Source organism: Topomyia yanbarensis, chromosome 3, assembly GCF_030247195.1.
Source record: "Topomyia yanbarensis strain Yona2022 chromosome 3, ASM3024719v1, whole genome shotgun sequence".
NCBI classification, from domain to species: Eukaryota; Metazoa; Arthropoda; class Insecta; order Diptera; family Culicidae; genus Topomyia; species Topomyia yanbarensis.
This window is the reverse complement of record NC_080672.1, coordinates 143267474-143292397: the sequence shown is the minus strand read 5'-3', so window position 1 is coordinate 143292397 and position 24924 is coordinate 143267474. Positions and strand designations below refer to the sequence as shown.

General features: G+C 40.5%; 1 protein-coding gene across 7 annotated transcripts in view; it reads left to right on the top strand.

The window, feature by feature from the left end:
- Positions 1–24924, top strand: part of LOC131692830 (zinc finger protein jing homolog) — a 252302-nt gene that overhangs the window by 198909 nt on the left and 28469 nt on the right. For 6 of the 7 annotated variants that reach the window (XM_058980134.1, XM_058980139.1, XM_058980135.1 and 3 more), the window contains one exon: positions 20879–24875. In XM_058980134.1, coding sequence (XP_058836117.1) covers positions 20982–24875 — 3894 coding nt within the window. In that variant the 5' untranslated portion in view covers positions 20879–20981. The remainder of the gene's footprint in view (positions 1–20878; positions 24876–24924) is intronic. The other variant, XM_058980140.1, reaches the window with a different exon arrangement.

The following is a 24924-nucleotide window of genomic DNA, read 5'->3' as shown; positions in this document are numbered from 1 at the left end:
CGAGCTAATAGAGGAAGACTATTATGGTTGGTGTGGATGGTACAAATAGAGCCTTGGCAAAAAGAAGCGGGCCGAGTTCCCCCGTCGGTCGGCCGACGGATTGACGGGGGGCCTCTGCGCGATGTAGTGGTACATGGGAAAACGCTGAATGTGGGTTGAGAAATGGCGAGGAACTTTTACTTTCCGGTTGGCAGTTTGTTAGTTTGCATAGATAGGTACTGGCAGGTGAAGACGTGTACATAGGTACATCTGTTGGAAAACAATTTTTGTAATTTACATGTTTGATAATTGCATTATGAATGAACTTGAATTACAATTTAGCACAAAGTAGAAATTTACATGGTGAGGAACAATACGGAACCAGATACTTATTTAGAGGAGGAGAATTATCTACATGCAAGGTGTTACATTCAGTCATAGATAAGTAGAAATGCAAATGACTAAACTAGTAGTAGAAAGATCTTTTATTAACATGCCTATGTTGTTTGTGGACAACAACGTTTTTAAACAACTATAACTTTTGATTGAGGAAAGATTTGCTCACAAAACAAGTAAAGCTAATAATGTGACTATTGCTTTTCATTTGAGTATTAACAGTTACAGGATCCAGCTCTAGAACTGAAGTTATTGCAATTAGTCAGATTGGATTCCGATGGAGCAGTGCTGTCAGGGACAGTTTACTTACGTTAACGACGGCAAATGATTTTTTTCATATCTTCATATCATCTACGTTATGTTGTTGCGCATGAAAGGGTTAAAATTAGTATGTGGATTTGCATTGCTAAAACTCCCTCAAAAAGTAAAATCTATTATAATTCACCTGTTGGTGTAATTAAAAGACTAACAAAAAAAGACGAAAGGGAAAATCCTGCTTTATAAAACCGATTTCATTCTAGTGAGTACAACTAGTAACCAGAGAAAGGTTTTAAGCAAGTTTAATTCAAATTACATTCTATTTGAGATAACATATTCAAATTTTCCCCTCACGAGGATTCCAACATCGTCTACAATCTAACCACGTCATATTCCGTTTCAGTTAATGATTTCAATAGCGCGTCTACAACTAACGACCACTGTAAGGGAGATAGAACTCCACTTTGAATCCCTTATTTGTTTTGTAATCACGTGTTTCTGAGCATGGTAGTTATTTCACGGTTTATAAGATTCAAACAAATCCAATAATTTGAGTCAAAATTATTAAAAGTTGATCAAAACCATGTTTTGATATTCAAGTTTTCTCAAAGCAATCCACATTGAACTATAAGATGCATTGTTGAAAGCTTCTTGTATGTCGCGAAAAGCTGCGAGTTAAATTTCATTTGTTGCGATAGAATTAGGCAGTCTTCTCTACCTATTCTACTGTTTAACTTGTTGCTCTGATATACGACTTAAAAATTTATTGACTTGATTGACTCAATAGTTTAGTATTATACTTGCCCCAAAGGTATGGAATACTATATCGCTGGTAAAAGACTCGATCGCCCATTCCACTACAGCGACTGTAAATATAGCATTTTATGAGCTTCGGTACCAACTGCATATGATTCAGGCTCAGCTTCAATTTTATTATGTGTTAGTAAAGTATTAATAGGAAAGGTAAGGAAAATGTTTGTCTACCGTGATACTGAGTATTTCTTTGGGATTTCAGTAAAAGTAAAAGTTCCATCGTCATTCTTCACACTACATGTCCCATTTGAGTGATTTTTTGAGAGCTTCTTTCGTAGTATTGCAAGGACGGAAGCCTGTTCAACCCGCCCGTACATCAGTCTCCAACTCTTTCTTCGATATTTCCTAATTTATTCGTTATAAGTTAAAACAGTCGGGTTTCTCATCTTGCTCAGAAGCTAAAAATCGCTCCGCTGAAGTAGAGGTGTGCGCCGCGCCTCAGATTTCAGGTAAAACGCCGGCGTCACGCCGGCGCGCTTACTATTTTTTTCCTGAAATTGTCGGCGTGGCGAGGCGGCGGAGCGGCGCATACCTCTACGCTGCAGGCCAAGTGATCCAATTTACCCGGGCGCCACCGCTTTGTCTATTTGCAAAAGCAAAAATTGATTCCTTCTACCTATTGTGTGAAACGTGAACAAACAATGAATGACAATGCAAAGCAAGAGTATATCCCGTTGCGGATAAACTGTTGTGCTGCTGACTTCTCGAAATGTCCGGTAAGAGCATCGATTCGTGAAGTGGAGCAATTGTTGAAGGTGAACATGAAGCTCAACATAGCAGAATCTGGTACTGTGCAATTCTATCATTTACGTCATACGGTACTGATTACGTTTAAAAACATTAGTCAAGCAAAATCATTCGCTTCGCAGAACAACTTAAAACACATAGTCGAATGTAATGACATTTTTTACATCATCCCAACGTATATTGATAATGACAGTATTGAAATAAAGCTACATGACCTGGCAACACGTAGGGGACTTGTGGGTAAAATGAACAGGGGGGGAGGTAAAATGAACAGGTAGCCAAATCAAGTCAATGTGAGTTAAATTTAGAACAAACTTCACAGAAACGTGACCTGCCAAGTATTCAAAGGATATTGAAATAATTTCTTTTGATAAAAAGCTGTCGAATGTGAAATAAATATGATGAAAACCAAAATCGGCATTCATGTTTGTCGCTGATGTTAAATTCGGCATGTAGAATATAAGGTTTTTTGCGGTGAAATTTTAATTTTTTTGTGAAAATGGAATTACATGACAGTAGTTGAACCTCTTGCAGATATTTCACAGCAATAAGTAGGGATCAGGACAAATCGGCTCAATCGGAACGGCTGTTTGAAAATAAAATGTCTTAGGGGGTAAAATGAACAGGTTGTAGTGGGGGTAATATGAACCATCTTGCTGCTCCAAGTACCAAGCCTCAAAATTAATCGCTAAGTTCAAGTTGCTATATCTTCACTGTTCTCCAACAGATCCTTAAATTTTAAACACCTATGGATAACCCCAAGTTTGTAGATGTGTTTCCATGTCACAGAATTGTAAATTGGTTAGTATTACATGAAAATTTCATTTTTCCGTGACAAGGTTTTGTGCCTTCAAAATGCCCTGTGTGTATACAATGCTCATGAGCCTCTGGGACATCAGCATTGCTCGGAAATTGCTTTTCAGCGTTAAGCATTGCATACATACAGAACATTTTGCAGGTCACTAGAAGGTGTTCATTTTACCACCAGCACATGTTCATTTTACCCACACGCTATAAACATGTCTCTTTTTTGGACATGTTTTGAAATCATGAATAATGTTTGAAAACTTGTGTTTATGTTGAAGTATTTTCACGAAATATGTACAAAACATGTTTAACAAGAAACGTATAAGGTAATTGTAGTATCTCAATCACTTATTAGTTAGAAAATAATTACTTTGCTTAACGTGTTCATTTTACCACCAGTTCCCCTATGTTGTACAGTAAGTTAGAAGGACATTTTATTTAAGATTTATCGGACTTTCTTAGAATCGGCTTTGGTATTCACCCGAAAAGAATTCAGCATATGTGTGCAGTCTGCGACATACAGCACAGCATTTACAATTGTGGTACCTAATCTGCTGTCACGCTAAGTTCGGCTTATTCATAGTTCAACAAAGTCGAAAAATCACTGGTAACGGCGAGACTGATCAACCTTTGGCCGTTATCGTTGGTAGCTGAACGAAGCTCTCCTTTCAAATAAATGGACGACCTCCGCATTGAAGGCCCCGATGATGAGTTTAATATCACGTTGATCAAGCTTTAGTTGAAAAACTACTATTTGTTTTCACCACTCCTATAAAAAACTTCGAAGTCCACTCCATGTTCTACATTCTTCCACAGTAGATGTGCTACTTGATCGAGGTACCCGTAGTAGGGTTTACTGCGTTGATTACTCGTTCGCCTGTACTGCTCCATCGAACTTCCTGATTTTCGATTTTTTCAGCTTTAGTGCAAGCAGGGTTGCTTTCGCAGGTTGTAACGTTCCAAGTACCAAGTTTCCAACCAATTTCCGTTGCTGTGCTATTTGCCGATTAATACATCTTGTACCTTTATTTACATTTTTCGGAGATTTTGGTCAAAGATTTGGTATACCGGCTTATCAAGGCTGCGATACCTTGCCTCGAACTGCTTTCTTGGATATAAGTGATTCTAGGACAGACGCTGTTTCGAGCCGCTTCTAAAATATTGCAGAGACGCTCTTCAATTTTTTCGTTTCCTGTCGGTGTACGTCCAAATATTCTACCGAGGTTTATTACCTGTTCTTCACAATGGTTGCTCGTAGCTCAGCTGGCATCACAGAGAGTTAAGGATAGGAATTCTGGAGAGTTATCGATAGGAAGCAAATCTGCAAGATTTAAATAATATTTTGACTATGTATAGATTATATCTAATACTAAGCTATGTATGGATCAATGGACCATATCAAGCACTTTTCTCAGCTTCGCACAATAATCAGCGATACGACCACTTTATGCTTTCAAAATAAAAATGATCGATCATCTCCAATAAGCTGAAATTTGCATAGTATTTTTATATAAGTACTTAGTTTAAGTATTTTTGTTTCAAATGCCAGAAAGAGCGAAACGATGAAAAGGAAACCCACGCAAATCTTTTTGGTTTGAAGCGACTTTTCATCGTATTAGCTCATGACTAACTTCTTTGATTCTTTGATAAAGATTTTGGTTTTAGTATTGAAAAGATCAGCATACAAAAGGCACTAAATTCAACACTCTGAAGAAAATTTCGAATTTATTCGACCGGAGATCCAGAATTATTCTTCGCTTTGTTCAAATACTTGTTGGGATATTCCATTGGGAAGCAAATAAAACCCACAGTTTTCTGCAAGTTTATCAATGACACATCGACAACAGCATGCCGCTAAACATAAATCTTGAGCGTTTTTTCAAAATGTCATATCTGCAATGAGTTACTCTCTGTTTATACTTTATCTTTCGATTTTTACGGCGTCACTATAACACTTTTCACTTATTTTACTTATTTTACAGTACAGATCGAAAGACGATGGTTTTAACTAGCATATTATGCAAAGAGCTGAGGGATAAATGTTAAAGTGACCGAATTATTAACAGAAGAGAAAGTAAACAAAGAGAGTAACTCATTGCAGATATGACGTTTTGAAAAAACGCTCAAGAAATCTCTATACCTCAAAGTGAAAAAATCCGAACTATGGTTCACGAAACAACATGAATTTCAATTGAAATCATCAGAATTGAGTGCACGTTGAGTTTAAGAAAGATTTGCAACATTACCGTCAAACACACTCATCTCCTTCGAAGCCTCCTCATCGAATTGTCACGTTCCAGTGGTGATAAAACGTCATAGCAAATACGAAGTAAAAAAAGTGCTGTCTCAATTCGTTTCGACAAAAAGCAGAGAAACTTTGCTTTCACAACGAAAATAACAAAATAAAAAATGCACAAAAGGAAGGAAGCACAAAATCTCTCTCTCTCCCTTTACCAGCCAACCCAATCCTCAAGGCAGGGAAAAGTGCTGGCGAGAACATAAATAAGCACGTTTAGTGCTCTGTTCGTTTTATTACTAGCTCAAGTAAGAAAGAGGTGACGGGGGTTTAAAGGAGAAGGGTCGCCCAGCCAGCACTTCCCGACCGTTCTTGTCTTATAAATAATTTTCATGTAGCAAAATATAGAGAAGTAATTCTCACAATTACAAACATTGTAAAGTTGTATGCGTGTGAACTAGCAAGAGAAAGAGAGTGAGTGGTTTGCGATAATATGTGAAATTTATTTTTGTATTCAGTCAGCCGTAGTCTTCTGTGTGGTAGTGAAACATAAGCATAGCTTTTCAGCTCCCGTCCCCAAGCAAGAAAGAAAAAAGGTGGAACTGTATGCAAATCATATGATATGGGTGGGTAACTCACGAGCAACAACGCGCTACAGAGTAGATGGGAGGATCTCACCAAAGCAAACAAATAACACCGTTTTGCTTGCCGAGCCGAACACATGTTTCGGAATTTTAGAGCGAGAACGCAACAGACTGTCGCGAATGGTAAACGAATTTTTTCGCGGCTCGCGATTTCCGCTTTCTTCAACGGTTCTGCCTCGTGCTCGTGTATCTCGAGCTCGGGTCAACCTCGTGCCCATTCCCATTCCGTACGAAGTATGTACAATGTTGAATGTTAGGAAGGCACTACGCCATTACCAAGCAGCGCACGAACCAGCGGGCTCCGCGTTTTTCACGATCGAGTATCGATTATTTCCGACGGTCAACCGATCCGAGCCGATCGTCGGTTCGGCTCCGATCCAACTCCGACAATATATGACTTCGTGCGTAGTGTTTGCCGTTTGTGACTTCAATGTGTTCATGCGCGCTAAATTGACAAATCAATCCGGAACTAAGAATGGCGTGTACTTTCTTTTACTAAACCCCAAACCAGATCACTTCATTTGTCGGTCATTTATTGGTCCACGAAAAGTGCAAGTAAACTATAATAATCGCCCTCAATTATTGTAAGCCCCCTAAATGTATGCTGGAGGCTCGCGCTCGTGAAAAACAGACGAACGCAAGGAATGTTCACAACAACGAATGAAAGCCGACAAGCGGTCATTGTACCTAAACAGCCAAGGTCACGAAGAGCCGTCAGCAGCTTCACCGTTGTGTCACCCCCTTCGGCACGTACCGTCACCGCAAAGCTCCGTGTCCATCCAGTCAGGTTGAAGATATGACTTACCTCTTTCTACGTTCATCGCTTTGAGTTTTAAATTCGCCTTTCCTCCATTCTCTTTGTGCCAATAGGTAGTTTTGTTTTATTGCTATAAATGTGCTTTTTCATTCTGGTCGCTCTTCCTTTTTCTTCCATATTTGTCGAAGAATGTTATATCGTTTGAGATTTTTTCAGTGAACCCTAGTCGAAGGTATACCGTTACTAGAATTCCGCATCGAAAAATGAGTGAATTGGTTTGTGGTAGCAGTAGTACAGTTTTGACAAAACATTAATCCTTCATCGCTCACAGTGTATTTGCAACGTTGGTTGATTGCTAAACATGACTGCTCCTCACATCAGTAGCCCTGTGTTCAATCCTAGTCGAGATTGTCTGCATTTTTTTGTAGTGAAATGGGATGGGATCTTCATTTAGAAGGAAGGAAAATCCGTTAGTCCCAGTTCATGTGTTCATGAGTTCTAAATGTGGAGTCATCGAATAGAGGTATCGGTGATTGGGACCCAGTGCTGACAGACACCAATGAGGAAAGTAAATTCTAGTCATAAAAGACTTATCAGCTCGATTGAAAGTCCAATTTTTTTAAATGAGGCGAAATCTTCCGACAAAATTTTGCTAGCATCCTCAGTTATCTTATTTTTATTGCGTCTTATCAAAATACTTAATTACAAAAGCCATCTGCTGCTTCAGATCTACTCACAGCGCAACCATCGATGCCAACCCCTTCGGTGACGGCAGATGCGGGCAGTAAATTAATAATCTTATGAATAGGAAATTTAATTTAAATTGAGAGTAACAGCGCTTGATGGAGGGCGCAAAATGGTACCGCGTGTTTGTGTGACCAATGCCCTATAAGGAAAAAAATCAATAAAACCGTCTGGAACTGCATGGAACTGGCGTACTGTGTTTTTTATACAGAGAGCTTTTGGTTTAAATTGTACTGCTGGACAGCAGCGTCGCGACAAGTTAGATAAAGCCAGCCAAACCATGGTCAAAACAAAACGGATAATCTTGTTACTTCGGAACACGCAATCCGGTTGTTGCACTCACTTCGCGGGAACAATTGAGCTACGGTGAGAGTGTCAGACGAGAAGTGTTAACCGAAGCGTAGAAGATTACCCCGAAAATGCAGCGAATGCTCGGTTTCGTGGTTTCGTCTGCAATTTCAGTTCTCATGATTACATTTGTCAAGACTTAGGGGAAGTGTACTTAAAATAGACACCCTGTGCGTTTTGGCATGATTAACGTTTTAAAAATTATTTGGCCAATAGGGTTAACGTGCCCTTATTCATCTCATTAGTCACGATGTCACACTATTTCGCTGATAACTCGACTTACACTGATTAGATTGCGCTTAAATAGGTATCAACATTTTTGCTTTGTTCTGAATAAGCAGATCAATAAAAAATCTGGCTTGGAAAATGTAAAATACTCGCGTTAGAGCGAAGCGACAAGTCGAGTACAACGTACCCTTATTCTTCTCACCATTTGAGCTAATGCGTTGAATAGAGATAGCAGACACTGCTCTAACTAATGTGTTCAAATGGGTGGGATGAATAGAGGTGCTAAGATGAATTAGGGCGCAGTAACCCTACAACTACTTTTTTAAAACCCCATTTTTTGAAAATCAAGAAAACTTATTGAAAAGGTCCTATGTGCAAATGAGAGCCTCTCTTTGTTTACTTTCTCTTCCGCAAATAACACGGTCGCACCTGCGTTTGCTGCTTAACTCTTTGCATAATATGCTAGTAGAAATGAAGCTCTTCCAATATGTACTGGAACATTATTGGAAAGATTAACGGTAAACCCGTGATAACCGAAAGAGAAAGTAAACAAAGAGAGGCTCTCTTTTGCACATAGGTCCATTTCAAAAAGTAGGCGAGAAATAATATACTTCTATCCAGAGCCGTAGCGTGGTTCTCTGGCGCCCTTAGCGGAGTCTCAGTTTTGCGCCCCTTTGACCTTGGCTTTCTTTTTCAGTTTGACTTTCGAACAATAATTTTGTGTGAGCAGTGAAGACCCGTTTTTATCGAATTTTAGGCTGATAAAACAGGGACATTGATAAAATCGGGGCATATATTTTTCTGTATTTTGTATTGTAAAACGAAGCTCTTAAAATATTTTTCTTTGGTCCTTAGATATAGCCTCGCAACTTTTTCTGATTATTTACTTTAAGTTCCCCTTAAGGGAGTCTGACAGCGCAAAATTTAAAAAAATTTAATATTTTTATTTTTGCATTTTTCTGATCTCTAATATAAGAAATATATGCCCAAGAAAGGATGTACTCGAATTCAACTTGGTTCGTCTGCTAGAGCCCATCAAACTATCAACAATCAATTTTCATATGAAGCTGATAAAATCGGGCCAAAAAGCTGATAAAATCAGCGGTAGATAAAATCGGGGGCTGATAAAATCGGGTCCTGGTAAAATCGGGTCTCCACTGTACTTGGAAATGGCACACATATCCTGACTTATTTTATGACTTGTCTTCACTTAGTTTATGAAATAAATTAAAATATCAGCGCTCTCCCAAGACTGGCGTACTTAGCTGGGAACGGTTTAACGTTGCGACATCTGTCGGCGCTAGTAGCATTGTTAGTGAATATGCAGCGGTAAATGTAAAGTTAAATGTCTGTAAACAGAGCCGTAGCATGGTCTTCTAGCGCCCTCGGCAAAGTCTCAGTTTTGCGCCCCTTTGTTTTTTTTTATTTCTGTCGATCTCTGTCCGCACTGAGTGCCAATCTCCGACGCCAGAGAGGTGACTACATGTGGACCCTATGTATTGGCCCATCAGTACATGGACCGGGACCAACGGCTATACCTCCCTTCCGAAGGACGACGTGACCAAAGGTTTTTCACCTCAGACGACCAACGGATAGGATTGAACCTACTCAATCGCCAGCGCCGTCTATGGCTGGCGGATTGTAGATTTTTTTTCATCTCGATCGGATTTTCACTGACAACTGAAAAATTTAGCAAATGTAAACAATACACTCTAAAGAAAAACTTGGTTGGGGACGGGCATAGTGTAGTTGGTAAATCGATTGTCTTGTACGCAGCTCACCTTGGTTCGATTCCCAGCCCCGCAGATAGGGTTACAGATTACAGAATCTTAGGGTCATTCGGCTCTTTTCGAGTTAGGAAAATCTCTTTTGGAAAATTCTGTAACCCTATATAATAATAAAAAAGGGGCTTAGTTTATTTCGGCCAAGTAGGACAAAATTAATGCAAGTTTGAAAGTATCACAATAATTCACCCTTTACGAAGTTATTTAATAGATTTGAATTACCAATTCAAGTGCCGTCACGTCACGACATTCCAGTTATGTTCCAGACTACACCTACCCAACTTTTTGCACAAGCGAGTGGAGCAAAGATGCTTTTATGATCTGTTGCCCATATAGGGTTTTTCACATTCTTCGTGCCAGTTGCTTAAAAAAACGGTATCTACCAGCCATATAACGAGTGAAGAAAGGTACAATGTTTTTGCTTTATTATCATCTAACTTGTTTTTCAATTAATTATATCTCTTGTAACTACTCTTTCTTCATTCCTTCAGTTTGCGCCAGACTCGAAGTCCGCACATAAATAAACTCTTCTGTTAAAATGTAGCTACCCGAGCAAATGGAAAATCCATAATACCCCCATGGTCATAATCCAATTTCACCCCCATTGCATGGTTTTTTATAGTGTTTTGAATGGGATCAAACCATGAAACCACCAACGCAATGGTCCGGTCGATCCCACATAAAAACTATATTTTGGTGTATTTATGGGTTATTGAGACCGTTCCATAGTGTTTTAATGGTTCCGAAAATTGGCACGGACCATGATTATGGTTGGATGGTGCCTGAGCCCACTATAATTTGCTCGGGTATCCAGGGTAGGTGATGAAAAGGATGTCAAACAAGATGCGCCATCAAAGATTTCGACTTCCCGTTTAAAATGTTACACATTGAATTCAGTCGAACCATATCTGATCTTCTTTCAGATCAAGATTTCAGATAAATTCAACTGTGTTATATATCTCGAAAGTTCAGCCTGTCTTAAACAAGCAAATGGTGTTACTGGCGGTAAGCCTTTTACGAAGGGCTACCGTGTCTACATACCCGCTCACAAAGTTGAGATCGACGGTGTGTCCATCCATTCGATTTCGCTGTTTAAAGCACCCCCGTGAGTGTAGATTTTAAATGGCAATCGCACAGGACGCTATAGAATCTAATGTTCCTTCGGGCGGACTTGAAAACGACGGATGGAACTGTTATGCCTAATTTCGTCTTGTTCGGCAAGATTCCTCTCTGCCTGTTCCACTATTTGTACCACGCATCTTGCATTGCACTGAACACAAACGAGTGGACCATTTTAACAATAAGCACCCGATGTGTCAAGTGCGCAAAAAGATTAGAATGTCTCCTGCATTGGAAATGCTGAAATGTGTGCCTATTATAGAAAGAATCCACATGATCTGTTACCATGCCTCGTGTACAAACTGCGCCTGGAGAATCTGAAGTGTTCCCTTAAAAGATACTATAAGCACTATTTTGCAGAAATACTTAAGAGAACTACACCACTCACCACGACAAATCGATATGCTATTTTGGGCCAGGAAGACTGCGGCTCTGACGACCCCCTTGTGAGGACATCTGTAACCGCTCCTAAAAACTATAGGCTGAGAGTTGGCTTTTTTGTATAAATTAAAATTTTTTCTCTTGAGAGACCGTCAAATATAACAATATAACAGTTCGAGATAGCGCTGACATAAAGCTGAAGCAAACAACTTCTAGTCTTAGAAATTTAAGATCAAACAAGGAGTTTCTAGCCCTTCCATCAACACTAATAATCTTAAGTGCTTTAACATTTCAACCAGAGATTCAACTTAGTGCAGTACTGGTTAGGTCTTGGTTGGGCACCGGTAACTTTGTGTTAATGGCACCGAGAAGAATTTAATTCTTACTGTTAGGCATGAGGTTGTCACCTCAATGATAATCGGTCTAGCTTACTCTATAAAATTGGCTACACCTTTAAAGAGGTGACATAACTTATTGCCATTTAATGTGTCGTTTCTTTGCAACTGAGAAAAGGTGCTTTGCTACAGCATTAAGGAGGTGGCCAACTTTGGAACAATAATTTATGATTTATCCTCAGATTATGCAGATCAAGATTTCAGCGCCACTCTAAGATTGGCACCCTTGGCGGTGGCCAACATGGCCATCCGCACGCTACGGGCCTGCTTATATCTTTTCAATAATAGTGGTAGAATAAAATGTTTGTCTTTGAAAACCCTGATAACAACTCTGCAAGAATATTCTCTGACAATAATTCGAATGATTGAAGCAAGAAACAAATCGGTTTTTGAAGCTGACTGATGAGAACAAGCTTTATGAAAGTAGATGAAAATAATCTATAAATATTGATGACATAGCATTTCTTAAATTCGCTATTAGCAAAAATGAAAACTGCAAAAGTTAAAAAAATGGCCCCTTAATAATACGTTTATTTTTTTTGCTATGGACAATATAAAGGATATAGTTTCGTTCTCAAAATTCTTGCAAGGACTATTTTTTTTAAATGAATATTTCAAGATAAAACAAATATCGTCATTGCAATTTCTTGATGATGTATGGTACATAGGGGGTAAGGATAATCCGTTCCCCGCGTTTGTTAAAACGAATTAAAAAAATGTTTTACCATCAATATTTAAGGTGTTATATACAAAGTTGTGGCGAGAAAGTGAGCCAAGTTCGTGATTTTTTTAAAGTGCTTTATGCAAATTTTATTTGAAAAAGCGAAAAACAGTTCGTTAGTAGTACAATTGAAGTTCGAAAAAACAGATTGAATTAAAAAAAATATTCAAGGTTGGTGAATTTATAGCCTATCCCTCGAAACGTGTTTTTTGGCAGAGGTTAGCGGTGAACGCTCTCCAAGCCGAACCACTCAACAGAAATCAAAAAAGGTAAAAATATTATTGAAGAAAAATGGATTGTGATGTACTTGAACGGATCGGTTTCCCAATAATTTTTTTTCCGATAAAAAAAACATGTTGACCAAAAATTTTTGCTTTTTTGTGTTTAAAATTTTAAACAAAAATTCATTGCGAAGAATAGAAAATTATTGGATGAAAAAGGAACCGTTCAAGTACACGAGAATATTAATACAAGCAATTTAAAAACAAAATTATGAAGATCGGATGAATAGTTTTTGATATATCACGTTCACCGCAACGGTACTTTTCAAAAAAAAACATAGTTCCGAGATTGTGTTTAAAGTTTTGTGTTAACTTCACTCGTGGAAGAACCTGCGCGCTGCGATCTGGATGAAATTTCGCACAGATATTTTCAAAAGTATGTACTTTCAGAATATTCAATAATTTTTTTCGGTTTTTTGAGATCCAACTTTGTATATAACCCCTTAAAGCAATTTTTAAACAAAACTGTTTGAGCGACTTAAGGGGGTATCCTCATCAGTCAGCTTCAAAAAACCGTTTTGTTTATTGTTTCAATCATTCGAAATATTGTCAGAGAATATTCTTGCAAAGTTTCCGTTCTTTGCCTAACTTTGCTGGTCTTAATTTCTGGGGTATTTGAGCTCTAGGTTGCATTTTAACGAACCCTTTACCAAACCACCTCATTCAATGTTTTTCAGGATATAATGGTACAGATGGCACAATCCCCATGTCATCCGGAGATTTAGTATTTAACGACCAATTGTAATATTTTCTCTAGAGCGTGCGACTCTTCGACTCCATTCATCCCAATATCCTTAGGATAGTAAATAGGAACCACAATTTGTTCCTTCCAAGCTGCTGGTAAGAAATCAGTTTTTAGCGATCCAAGTACCAGCTCCGATCGGATGACATGAAGTAGAATCTACAGTGTTAACAATGGAACTGTAATGACGGATAACAGTCAATTGATGAACGAAAATTCGGTTTACTGGCCACTACTTTCGTAATTGTTTGTATGTGTTTTCATTCTAAATAATATACAAATTATTAATTCAATTATCAGATTAACGGAACACCCATGCAGCATAAACCATAGATCTTACAACCCAAATTCAGTCCGGTTTCAAATAAGTAACGGGACGAAAAAAGCTCAACATCCTACAAGAAAGCTAAGGATTCGCAAAAAAATGCAAAAGTTTCTTTAAATTGCATTAACAACCCAACAATAACCCAGCACACATTCCCGGGTCATCAGCCGTCGAATCAAAGAGAGCGCACAACCGCTTCGACAAACCCCTGCCAAAACAAAAGACGTCATCTCAAATATTCAATTCACTGATCAATTTAAATACCTGCCGGCATAGTTTATTGGCTTCATCCGTCCCCTTTATTGGACAGTTTATTTTGTACGTGGGCCCATTCGTCATCTATTCGGTCTATCCTTCCCGCTTGCCCCCACTTGTTCCACTTTGTGCAACCTGAGCCGAACTGAAGAGTGAGTCCATTGCTCCTAAGACCTACTAATGGGACCGCGATCCACCCATCTCACGGAATAGAGGAAATCTAGAACGTGGACATCTTGCTCAGAGATATGGTATAAATACGCGTCGATTGGAAACCGTTTGGGGAGTGTTTAGATCTCGCCAACAGCTAGGAACCGGTTTTAAAATGATACTTGTTCTTATGCTCTGCTGCTCGTCGGCACCGAGGAAGCAAGGTCCCTAATGATGACGGTGTTCAGCTGCAGACTTCAGGTGGAGAAGACGAGCAGGTAAATCGTTCGTTAGTCTTTCTCCACTTTGTGCCTTTCGTCGTTCATCGTGTAGGTTTATGTATTATATTTGCTTAAACCTTCCAACTGCTGTTGATGTTCTTTTCCAATGCTGGGAAACCGTTGGGTTCCTTTCGGACATGTGGTTGAGTCGAGTGTAAAGTAGAAAGAAGTGGGTTATTGCGTTGTTAGTTCTTCTCGTTTGGTTTGTGGTGTTCGTCTTTAAAACGATGAAGATGATGCTGAGGTATGCGAATTAGTTTGCGGTCAAAGTGGACCAGCGAACGCTCTGTAGTAATTACATCGTTTCAATTTAGTTTTATTCGCTGGATCGGCCATCAGTCCTTAGTCCCGTGCTGCCATGGACATGAACTCAATCTGAATAAATATAGACTACTCTGGCTATACATCATATTTTCTAAGAGTTTGTCCCCGTCTTTCACATTTTATTCGTCCAACTGGTTGTATTTTGCACCCCGGAAAGCTAGATTCCTATGAGTTCAAATTTCCCTATCTTCATTAATCTCCGACAAGTTTTTCGTTTGTATTTTTTACGACTGAACTAATTTACGACTTTACACTCCCGAAGACATGAATGGTGTCCCGCCAATTTACTATATAGCCTAGCAGCTATTTCGCACGCTCTCCCCGCGACTCCGGTCCAGTTCGAACTGACGGTCGCAATCGTGGATCTCAATCACAGCACGATACCGGTTCCAGAAGGCATCGCATCAACTAACCAACGGACTACAAAAATAAGGCTTTATTAGGATGCGAAGTGACATCACGAACGAAAGCGGCAAAATATATGGCAGAAAATTAGCATAGGAATTGTCCCGCTAAACCAGACCGATTCTATGTCCCATGTGCTGGCACCAGATTCGTCACCAGGAATAGCAGAGACGAAACATAGGTAGCAAAAAAAAGCAACAATTTATGTGGTGGAACGTTTTTTGGACTACGCGGTAAAATTTGCGAAATGAAGTGACGGCTTTAAACTTATTTCCAGGATAACCGCACTCTTTAGTTGTTGAATAAGTACCGATAACCCAGACCCACACCCCCGAAAACTGCCAGGTTCGATTTATATCTTTATTATATTTTTTTCTGTAAGCAAATAGGATTGCTTAAACACGTTAAAGAGAAAAAGCTTGACTTCTTTGTTGATTGGTTTTAGAAAATATCATAACGTATTCATTCGAACGTGTTTTGTTGGAATGATTGCTCTGAAGTAGGAAACAGGAAACAGAAGAAAAAAGCTTAAAACCATAAACATAAAGTTTAAAGGAGACTAAAATTAGACCTCTACATACTAGAATTGGAATCATTCAAAATTCCAATCAAGATCGCATATTGAAGAATGTGGACCGGTTTTGGAGCGAACAAAAGGGAAGAAGATAGAATGTGATTGGTCTGCCAACCCGTCCCACTTCCCACGCATTTCCGGCGATCTATCTTCATTTCTATCTTTGTTAGCCAATGACACATCTTACAATGAGTGGCGTATTCATGCGGAGTTCATTGGACACTTTTAATTTATAATTTTTAATAATAGTTATAGTTATGTTATTTTTAGTTTTTATTGGATTTTAAATTCACTTTGGTCCGTATTGAGTACATGGTTGGTGTCTCCGAAAAGAACCGTTTTTCACTATACAGAAATGATTGTCAGTATGACCATAAAGTTAGAAAACGATATCAACGAGCGTGTAAAGTTGAAATCCTCCGTAAATATTAATTCGGTCTCTAGTAGAAGAAGTTTCTACCGATACCTCACTTACTTTATTGAATAGTTCACACCGAATCCGAGGTATAGTTACAAAGATCAGCGCCATTTTGCAGCCAACAAGGCAACGAAAATATTGCCATTCCTGTGATTTTGGAATGAGGATGATTTGTTTTGTTCTAAATTTTGTACCCCAAAATAATCAGCGTGGTCAGATCGTTAAGAGTAAATTTGAAATTGATGGCAGTCGTTAAAGCGTTTCAGTTGATGCATAGTGGGGCAGAATACAACTTTCGACGCCCAAAACCTCTAGCGCCTTAGGTATAAATGAAATAATGAATAGCATTCCAGTAAACATTTTAAAATCATGATCTCAAAATGTGTACTTGAATGCTATTCATTATTTTTAGGGTTCAAAGATACCTTAAATTTATTTTTGGACATAATAAAGTCAAAATTTTGGTTCTAATGATGCATCATTCGATTGTCTATTTTTAAAGGGTGCCCCACATAAAATTGCATCACGCAAAAAACGCTGTAGAAAATTGAACTTTTCATTCAACTTCTATACCACAACCGTACCTTCGCACCTTACGCTCAACTCCACTCATTAGTTTCTGTACAACATCTGGCTGCAGCTTCTTCTATACAGAAACCCACTTTTTCTTCATGTCTTCCACAGATTTGACCTCCTTGGTATGCTTCCGTGGTGCCGCACAGTGACCAGAGACCGGACAAAACCTATGTTTCAAATATTGAATTTGTCTATTTGTCTATTGAATTTGTCTATTCTATGTTCCGTAACCAGTCGTCAAAATCTAATTATTTATTGCATTGCTGTATTACATGACAAACTCTAAATTTTGTGACAACCAACGGAGCATTAGATTTTTAATAGCAATTTAAACGTCGCTGTGTCAGACAATTCCAATGAAATTCATTTTCGCAACCACAGTATCTATCGTCACTTCAAAAACATGTTGCTCTTTCAATTTTAATCCGATTTGAGCACAACTAGTTTCATTTTAAAAGGCATTTAAAGAACTTTGTTGATCATTTCAACATATTTACCAAATTTGATTCGAACTATGTAACATTATTACAAATATATCTTAAGTGGGTTGATAGCAAATTCTTTTTTCACAAATGTATTCTGTACAATCAAGTGAAACAGTTCGGAGCGGCCACTTATTATACGTTCTATAGAAAATCATCTCTACTTTTCGAATTTCATATTCTCATTTTGCCCCTTTTTGCCCAGAGGGGTTTAAAATCGATATTTTTAAATGTTTGCTGACTTGGAGGAGCATGGTGATTAGTGCAAAATAACAACTGAATAAAATGTAAACAAATACTTTTTGTAGAGATTTAAAGTAGTTTTATCCGAAATTTATGTTATTATATCTAGTTTTAGATATATCCAATCAGCAAAAAATATTTATCATAAAAATGGTATTATGCTAATAAGAAAGGTTCGATAACACTGCATGAAAAAAATTATGTTATCTTTCATAACTTTTGACATTAAAAATAAGCTCAGCACCCCAAAATTACCTTAACGTGTAATTTTCAGCCAGATTGGGTAAAATTCTTGGTTTTGTCCGACTTTTGTTCGAAGAACCGCCACTGTGTGCCAGTGTTTTTCGATGGACCTTAGTTCCGGTGCGTTGGTTGGGGGGAGGGGGGCTTTGGGGGTTCAGGTTCTTGGGTACGAAAGTGACCCCGTTGGCTTCGTACCACTCCAGAACAACATTTGAAGATGGTAGGACACTCGTGTTGCTTCAACAGATCTTTTCGTTTACAGTCCCAATAGTCGCGAACGGCGTATTCCGCTGGCCACATAAGCAGATCGCTTGCCAAATCCTGTATTTATTGGCAAACTTTCTGCCTCCTTACTTCCTCCGGAATATCAAACTTGTACTGGGCGGTGAAGAACAGTAGCCACGGAAGCTACCGAAGGTCGGCCTTGACGTAAGTTTCATTACCCATGATGGGACAATGAGGTTTCGTCTCTGTGTACAGTTTTCGGGAGAGATTTGGAACCTTCTGTACGTTGTACGTATGCAATCACTCCCGCTTAATGGCTCTCTGAACGAAAGACTTGGACAGATTCAACTGTTTGGCCACATCCCTGACCGAATCATTGGGATTCCGCTTAAACGCTTTCACTACACATATGTGACCCTGATCATTCTGACCACATTTCCCCTTCCGTTCGATGCTCAGAGTTTGGTAGTGCGGTTTAATTACACGACTCACTGGTGACTGCACGATTCCAAGTTGTTTTCCGATGTCCCGATGAGAGAGTTGAGTATTTTCCGGGAGCTTGGGCAAAATTTATTCGCGACGTTGCTTGTCGTGTGACGCCTTTTTCCAATTTCCGTAAAATTGACAGCAATAAAAAAGACAGTGAAAACAATACACTCTAAACTACTTCTACCCAAATTGTCAAGAGAAAATATCCAATGGGTTATTTTCTACAGCGTTTTTTCCGTGATTTTAAGGCGTCGAGCTCTTAAATGACGACTTAGGGCATCCAATTTTATTTGCGAAACAAATGATGCAGATTGTTTGCGTTGAGAAATAATTCGTCACTAAGATAAGTCATGGAAAATTCGCTGTGTTCTTTAAGTGTTTGTATGTTAATGAGCATGCAGCGTGCATTATATGATTGAAGAGGAAATACTTACGAAGTGCATATAAGAGAAATTGATTTTGGATTGACTCAATGCGTTCTTCATGTAGGATAGCGTATGGACTACACACTTCGCTGCAATATTCCAGAATTGGTAGGTTATACAAAACATTATAATGATTTAATTGTGTAAGGGTCTTCAAAAGTATAGCTGAAACTTTTAATAAAGCCCAGCATACCGTTGCCTTTATTTATTTCTTTACTGTAATATTCTACAAATGTGGATGTACGCCTAAAATCATTGAATTTAACTTGGTCCTTTTTTGCATTTTAACGACATTCTATTAGCTAGAGGTTACTGGATATGGAAAGTTAATAAAATTCAGAGCCATAGTACTCAAGCGACAGAAAGGATGTGAAATATACAGATTGGAAAACTAGAACAGACTTAATATCGTACGGGTTTAACTTTTGTCTTATTTTGGTAGGGATCGAGCTTAGACAGCATAACTACGAATCACTCAAGTCCACCAACATGCCTCCTGGTAAAAACAGACTTGTCCCTCTTTACTGTGAGAACCGACAAAAAGAAAAGCCACGTAAGACGTTGTTCTACAAGTTAATTTCCGAACTATACACAATTGATTAGGAATCAGATTTTCTGCTGAACGCTTTTGACAATGAAAATGTCTTACTGCACTATCAAAGGTGGGGTGTCATTCTGAAATTTAAAATCAAACAATGTCACGTTTTTGTGTCACTATTTTGAACGTTAATATCTTTGATATTTATAGATGGATTTACGCCTTTTTACTACTAAACAATATTGTTTATGTATTTCTATATTACACTATTGAAAATCCCCTTAAAAATGAATTGATATCGGAAAACGTGAAAACTATCATACTTGAGTCAGTCTATTCCGGGAGCACCTGGCGACTCAATCACATATCACAAGGTTATAAATAAATGCGAACTGAACTTAATTGGCGCGTACTGAGCAGCGTGGGCTTGTTAGAGATTTTGTTGCGAAGCTAATCTGTAGCGATTCTTGGTAGTTAACCCAAAAGTAATGACACCTGAGCACTGATTGGTTTCTATTGTCATCACGGGCTTTCAAACATTAGTATTTTATTTCAATCAAATTCCTTAGAACACATTTAGCACATATGTTAAATACTACAACATAGGAATTATAAATGGGACGAAAACAATCACATCCCCAGTAGAGCGGCACGTCATGTCTTAAGCGTTACTGGACTCAAAATTATTTTTCCTTGGTTTATCCAGTCTGAGTATCTGCATGCTTTATGTATTTGGAACACAGTTTTCAACTTGTTTTAAATTATCCAACAAATTGAACGGCGGTGTATACCAATTTAAATTTGGTAGCAAAATTGTTCGAAATTGTATTGGAGCTGGCAGCACACGGCAGACCCGTGACACTAAAAATCACCCCCCTCATAATGTGCAGCTGGCTATTCGAAATGACGAAGATCTGAACAAATAGCTCTCCGGTGTGACTGTAGCCCAGTCCAGGGTGTAGTGTTACCTAATATCCATGTGGAGTGTTGCCAAATATCCAGGCCGTCCTGCTTTTGAAGAAGACCAACAATAAGACATCCGGAACCTAAATCAAAACCTTTTTGGCCGAAACAACGAAAACCGTTCTTTTTAGAGCGACTATTCTCTTCGCATAATGAGTTATTTTGATTTTCTCTAATTTGGCCCCCAGCCAATTTTGAAGTAGAATACTTCTAACATTCCAATACTTTTACTATCTTCTGAACGGTTTTTGTAAAACCAGTTATTTTCGCATTTCTAATGGAAACGTATAACGAATTTTCTGCTGTTGCAAAATGATTTGCTTCACTATCATTAAATGCCCTTTTCAGGGTCACCATATGAGAATTGATATATTCGTAATAAGAAGCAAATAATGTTTTCAACTTTTTTCTTGGAATTCCTGCGACTACAATATTTTGGAAGTCATATGGTATTTTTATGAGACAATTCTTTCAGACATTTCAAATCATACAAAATTAGCAATTAAAAGCTTCTCTTTCTATTACCTTACCAAAATTTTATCAAACCAACTAATTTCCGTTATTTTCTCCATTTCTTTGCAGTTCAGCTTACGCGGATGCTGAATTTCCCGGTACAGTCCTGTCATCCTTAATGGTGACAATGCAACACAGCCACACATCAATCGTAGATTAAAATCAGTACCGAATGCAAAAGCTGCCCCTCAGACTGCAACCTCCTAGAAGCAGTCAGAGCAACGGAAACAGTCGAACAAAGTTTCCACCCGCCACGTCTCCACAGCGAATGGCTTCCATCAGTGCAAAAATGGCACCACACACGCAGGCCGCCAACCTAACCATAAACCAGCAATACCAACCCCACCAGTGGCCATGGAGTACCAGCAATACTAGCAATAGCAACAGCAACAATACCGCCACTAGCAATAACAATCCACCTGCAGGCAATACTCACACGCTGCCGCAGCCGACACAGACTGTTGCTCCTGCTGTGACCTCTGCAGCGGCGTCCGTCACGGTGACCCAGGTGAACAAACTGAAACGTTTGCAACCGGCCCAATCGGAGGCAATCAACGGCGGCAGCATCACCAGAAGCAATAGCACCAACACCATTGCCAACGGTGCCAAACGGTGTCGTTCGACCAGTGTGGAAAAAGTTAACAAATCCGTTGGAACGAACACGACCGGACTAAGCGGACCACCCGGATTGGTTGCGGTTGGCTCCGGCCTAACTAGCGCCACATCCAGCACTACCACCAAAAAACTAACCCAGATGGCAATCGTCGCTGCTAGCAACATCAACCATCATCATCATCATCATCATCATCAGCAGCAGCAGCAGCAACCGCAGATCTCAACCGGTACGACCACGACGACTATCACGAAGAACACGAAAAACTTCACTGCCACCAGCGGGAATGTCGATCTGAGCAACTCGAACAAGATAACAGGTTACTTCAAGTCCCAAATGAAAACCACCAACACATTTAATAATCTAAAGAAAAATATTAAAACTATAGCGGGACGAGCCACGACGTTGAAGACCACTGCCACCGCATCTGCGACATCGACGGCTACTGCGGAAGCTGATGCGGAGATCACTACGACCACTGAGCTGATGACGACGACGTCAACAGTTTTGCAGCAGAAAAGCATCATCAAGACGGCGACGCCAATCAAGGGCACCGGTGCCAGTTTGGAGAAGTACCTCAATCTACTCCAACAGCAGCAGCTAGTGAAAAAGACCGACCTGGACGTCCGAACGATGACTACGTCCGTTTCGCCAACTACATCGCTGAAAAAGGTAGAACGCAAAACAGCGCGAATAGCACCAACCGTATCGCTTACTCGGAAAGTAAGCCACTCCACCCAGGGCGGTTTGGCAGTAGGACAACCCAAGAAACCTATCTCCATTGCTCCGAGAACGGCTGATCCCAAATCGAGTCTTAACTATAACCAGCAGATAGTGGCCACAAACGGTTGTCAAAATCAACAGGATCAGATGGTCAAATCCTCGCAGCCTACCGTCTTACTCACAGCAATCCGGATTCCTCAGCAGCAACAGTCCATTCAAACACAAACTTCGCAACCACAATCCAGCCAAACTCAACAGCAATCACAGCAAAGTCAAGCACAACTGCAAGCGCAACAACAGTTCAAACAAGTTGTTCAGCAACAATCTCCTATCAGCAGTCCTCCACGAACTCCAACCAAACTTGGATCGGCTATGTTCCAGTTTCATCCGCAGACTTCAGCTGTCATGCCAAATCTAGTTCAGATTCCAAATCTGGTACCGACTCAATCGGTTTCCTCAGCAAACAAACTCAACGCTGTATCAACGACCGCATCTTCGTCCACCAGCAGCCCAAACTCCACAAATCTGCTAATGAGCAACGCCAGTCATGGTCTCACTGCTACCCGCTTAAACAACGGTACTACTCAACTGTTCATGAACGGAGCAGTCATCAAGCTGCACCAAATCCAGCAACAGCAGCAAATAGCAGTATCCTCCGGGCAGCAAATACCGACATCTCAGCAGAATTTGACCATGGAAGCAACTACTGTTAACATGAGTCTCAACGGACTGCTATCGAAACCACCTGCCCTCTCGACATCACTGCCTTTAGCAGCATCAGGCAATATCACCACAAACCAACAACAGCAGCAAGGTAAGACTTTTGCTCTCCATGCGCAGCCATCTGCACAGTTGTTCCAACAAGCGAACACTGCCACGGCTACGGCATTTGCCCCGCAGCAACTTTTCATGACTCCGGCCGGTGGCATACTCCTTAATGCGTCTGCTCTGCCGACCATGCTAACGTCGGGATTAACTGCCGCCAGTCTGCAGCAGGCACTTGCTCAGGCAGCTCAAGCCAACATACCGGCTCTTCATCCACTTCAACCCAGTCAACCTCAGGCAACACAGTTACCAAACATCACTGCCATCATCCAACAGCAGCAACAACAACAATCCCAGCAAACGGCACAACAGCACAATTTTCACCAACTGCTGGCCAACATCCCTCAAGCGGTTCTCCAGAACCTACAAGCCACTGCCAAATTTGGCCAAGGGCCACAATTCGTTCCTATATCATCCCACTTATTCCTCAGTCCGCAAACTCCTGCTCTTACATCATCGGCCTCCCTCACGAGTCCGATTACGATCTCAACCTCAACGATGCCCTCCGGGTCCACCACAATGACCCAGCCACTCTCCCCACCTCCACTAGTAGCCACTGTTCCAACCTTCTGCACCACGGCGAAACCGATTATGAATACTCTGAACAATCAAAAGATCATCCTCGCTTCGACCGCTACTAACACGACCACGACTAAACCACCGACATCGATTAAACCGATTTCGTCGACGGAACCACCTAAACTGGTCCCGGTACAGCTAAACAAACCATCAATCTCCATCACTCCGGTGCTGTCAAATCCACCAAAACTGGTAGTGCCATCACCGCCTGTACCAAAGCTGGTTCTCTCCGCTTCGGTTGCAACCAAAGCTACGTCCACCATCTCCCTCCCCAAATCAAATCTATCCCTATCCGAGCCACCAGCATTGGCACCCGCCTCGATCTCGACCCCTCCTATCAAATTGATTCGGCCGACGCAAGGTCCTTCTGCACGAACCATTGACAACAAATCTCCACCAGCATTGAATCCACTTTCACTGGACTGTGGCAGTAGCAACGATAGCGGAATCGTAGCCAACTCCAGCGACACCGAGGACAAATCGCTAACCATTGATCTCTGCTCGCCCGGAACGCCAGATTTTTCTCCGCAAAAGAAAGAAGAGGAACCTAACAATCCGTCACCTGCTTCTCCACCACCGGTTTCGGAGTCGGAACAAGATTCGAAAGACGATGAACCATCCGAATCTGAACAACCGGAGCATCCGTCGCAACCGTCGCCACCTCCGCTACGTCTACTTCCACCGACAATCGATATCTACCAGTTTGACAGCAACTCGCTACCTCCAAGCCAAAAATCTCCCAAGAGCCTAGTCCTGGAGCAGATCAAACTTAAACTGCCGGAAAAGCCGGACGATCAACCGCAAGAGTCAATGTCATCCGACCAGGACTCTACCAGCCAAAGTCCCCTCGATGAACAACAGTCGTCTTCGGCCACCACCTCGGAATCTCATCGTTCAACGACTCCAGCGGACCTCTCGCCTCCTAGCATCGAAACAGATTTCTTGGACATTCCTACGGCAGCCGAGTGCGCGAAAAGTCCAATCCTTTCACAACCGAAAACCATTCGCTTCCCAGCCCTTAACGGAGCCCACCATAATTTCGGTCGCAAAGGTTTCCGTCGTCTGTCGGATGGCCGTTTGTTTGGCTTATGCTACTGGAGTAATTGTGACGCTCAGTTCGACACCAGCTCGAAACTACTGGATCACCTGCAGATCCAGCACGTCAATAGTCAAACCGGACCATTCGCCTGCCTCTGGGAAGGCTGCAAGGTGCACAACAAGGAGTCCTGCAGTAGACGGTGGCTGGAGAGGCACGTCCTGTCGCACGGTGGTTCGAAACCGCACAAGTGCATCGTCGCCGGATGTGGTTCGCGCTTCGGTTCTCAGGTAAGATCGGGACACTGGTAGAAGAGAAACTAGGGATGCATGTTAATGT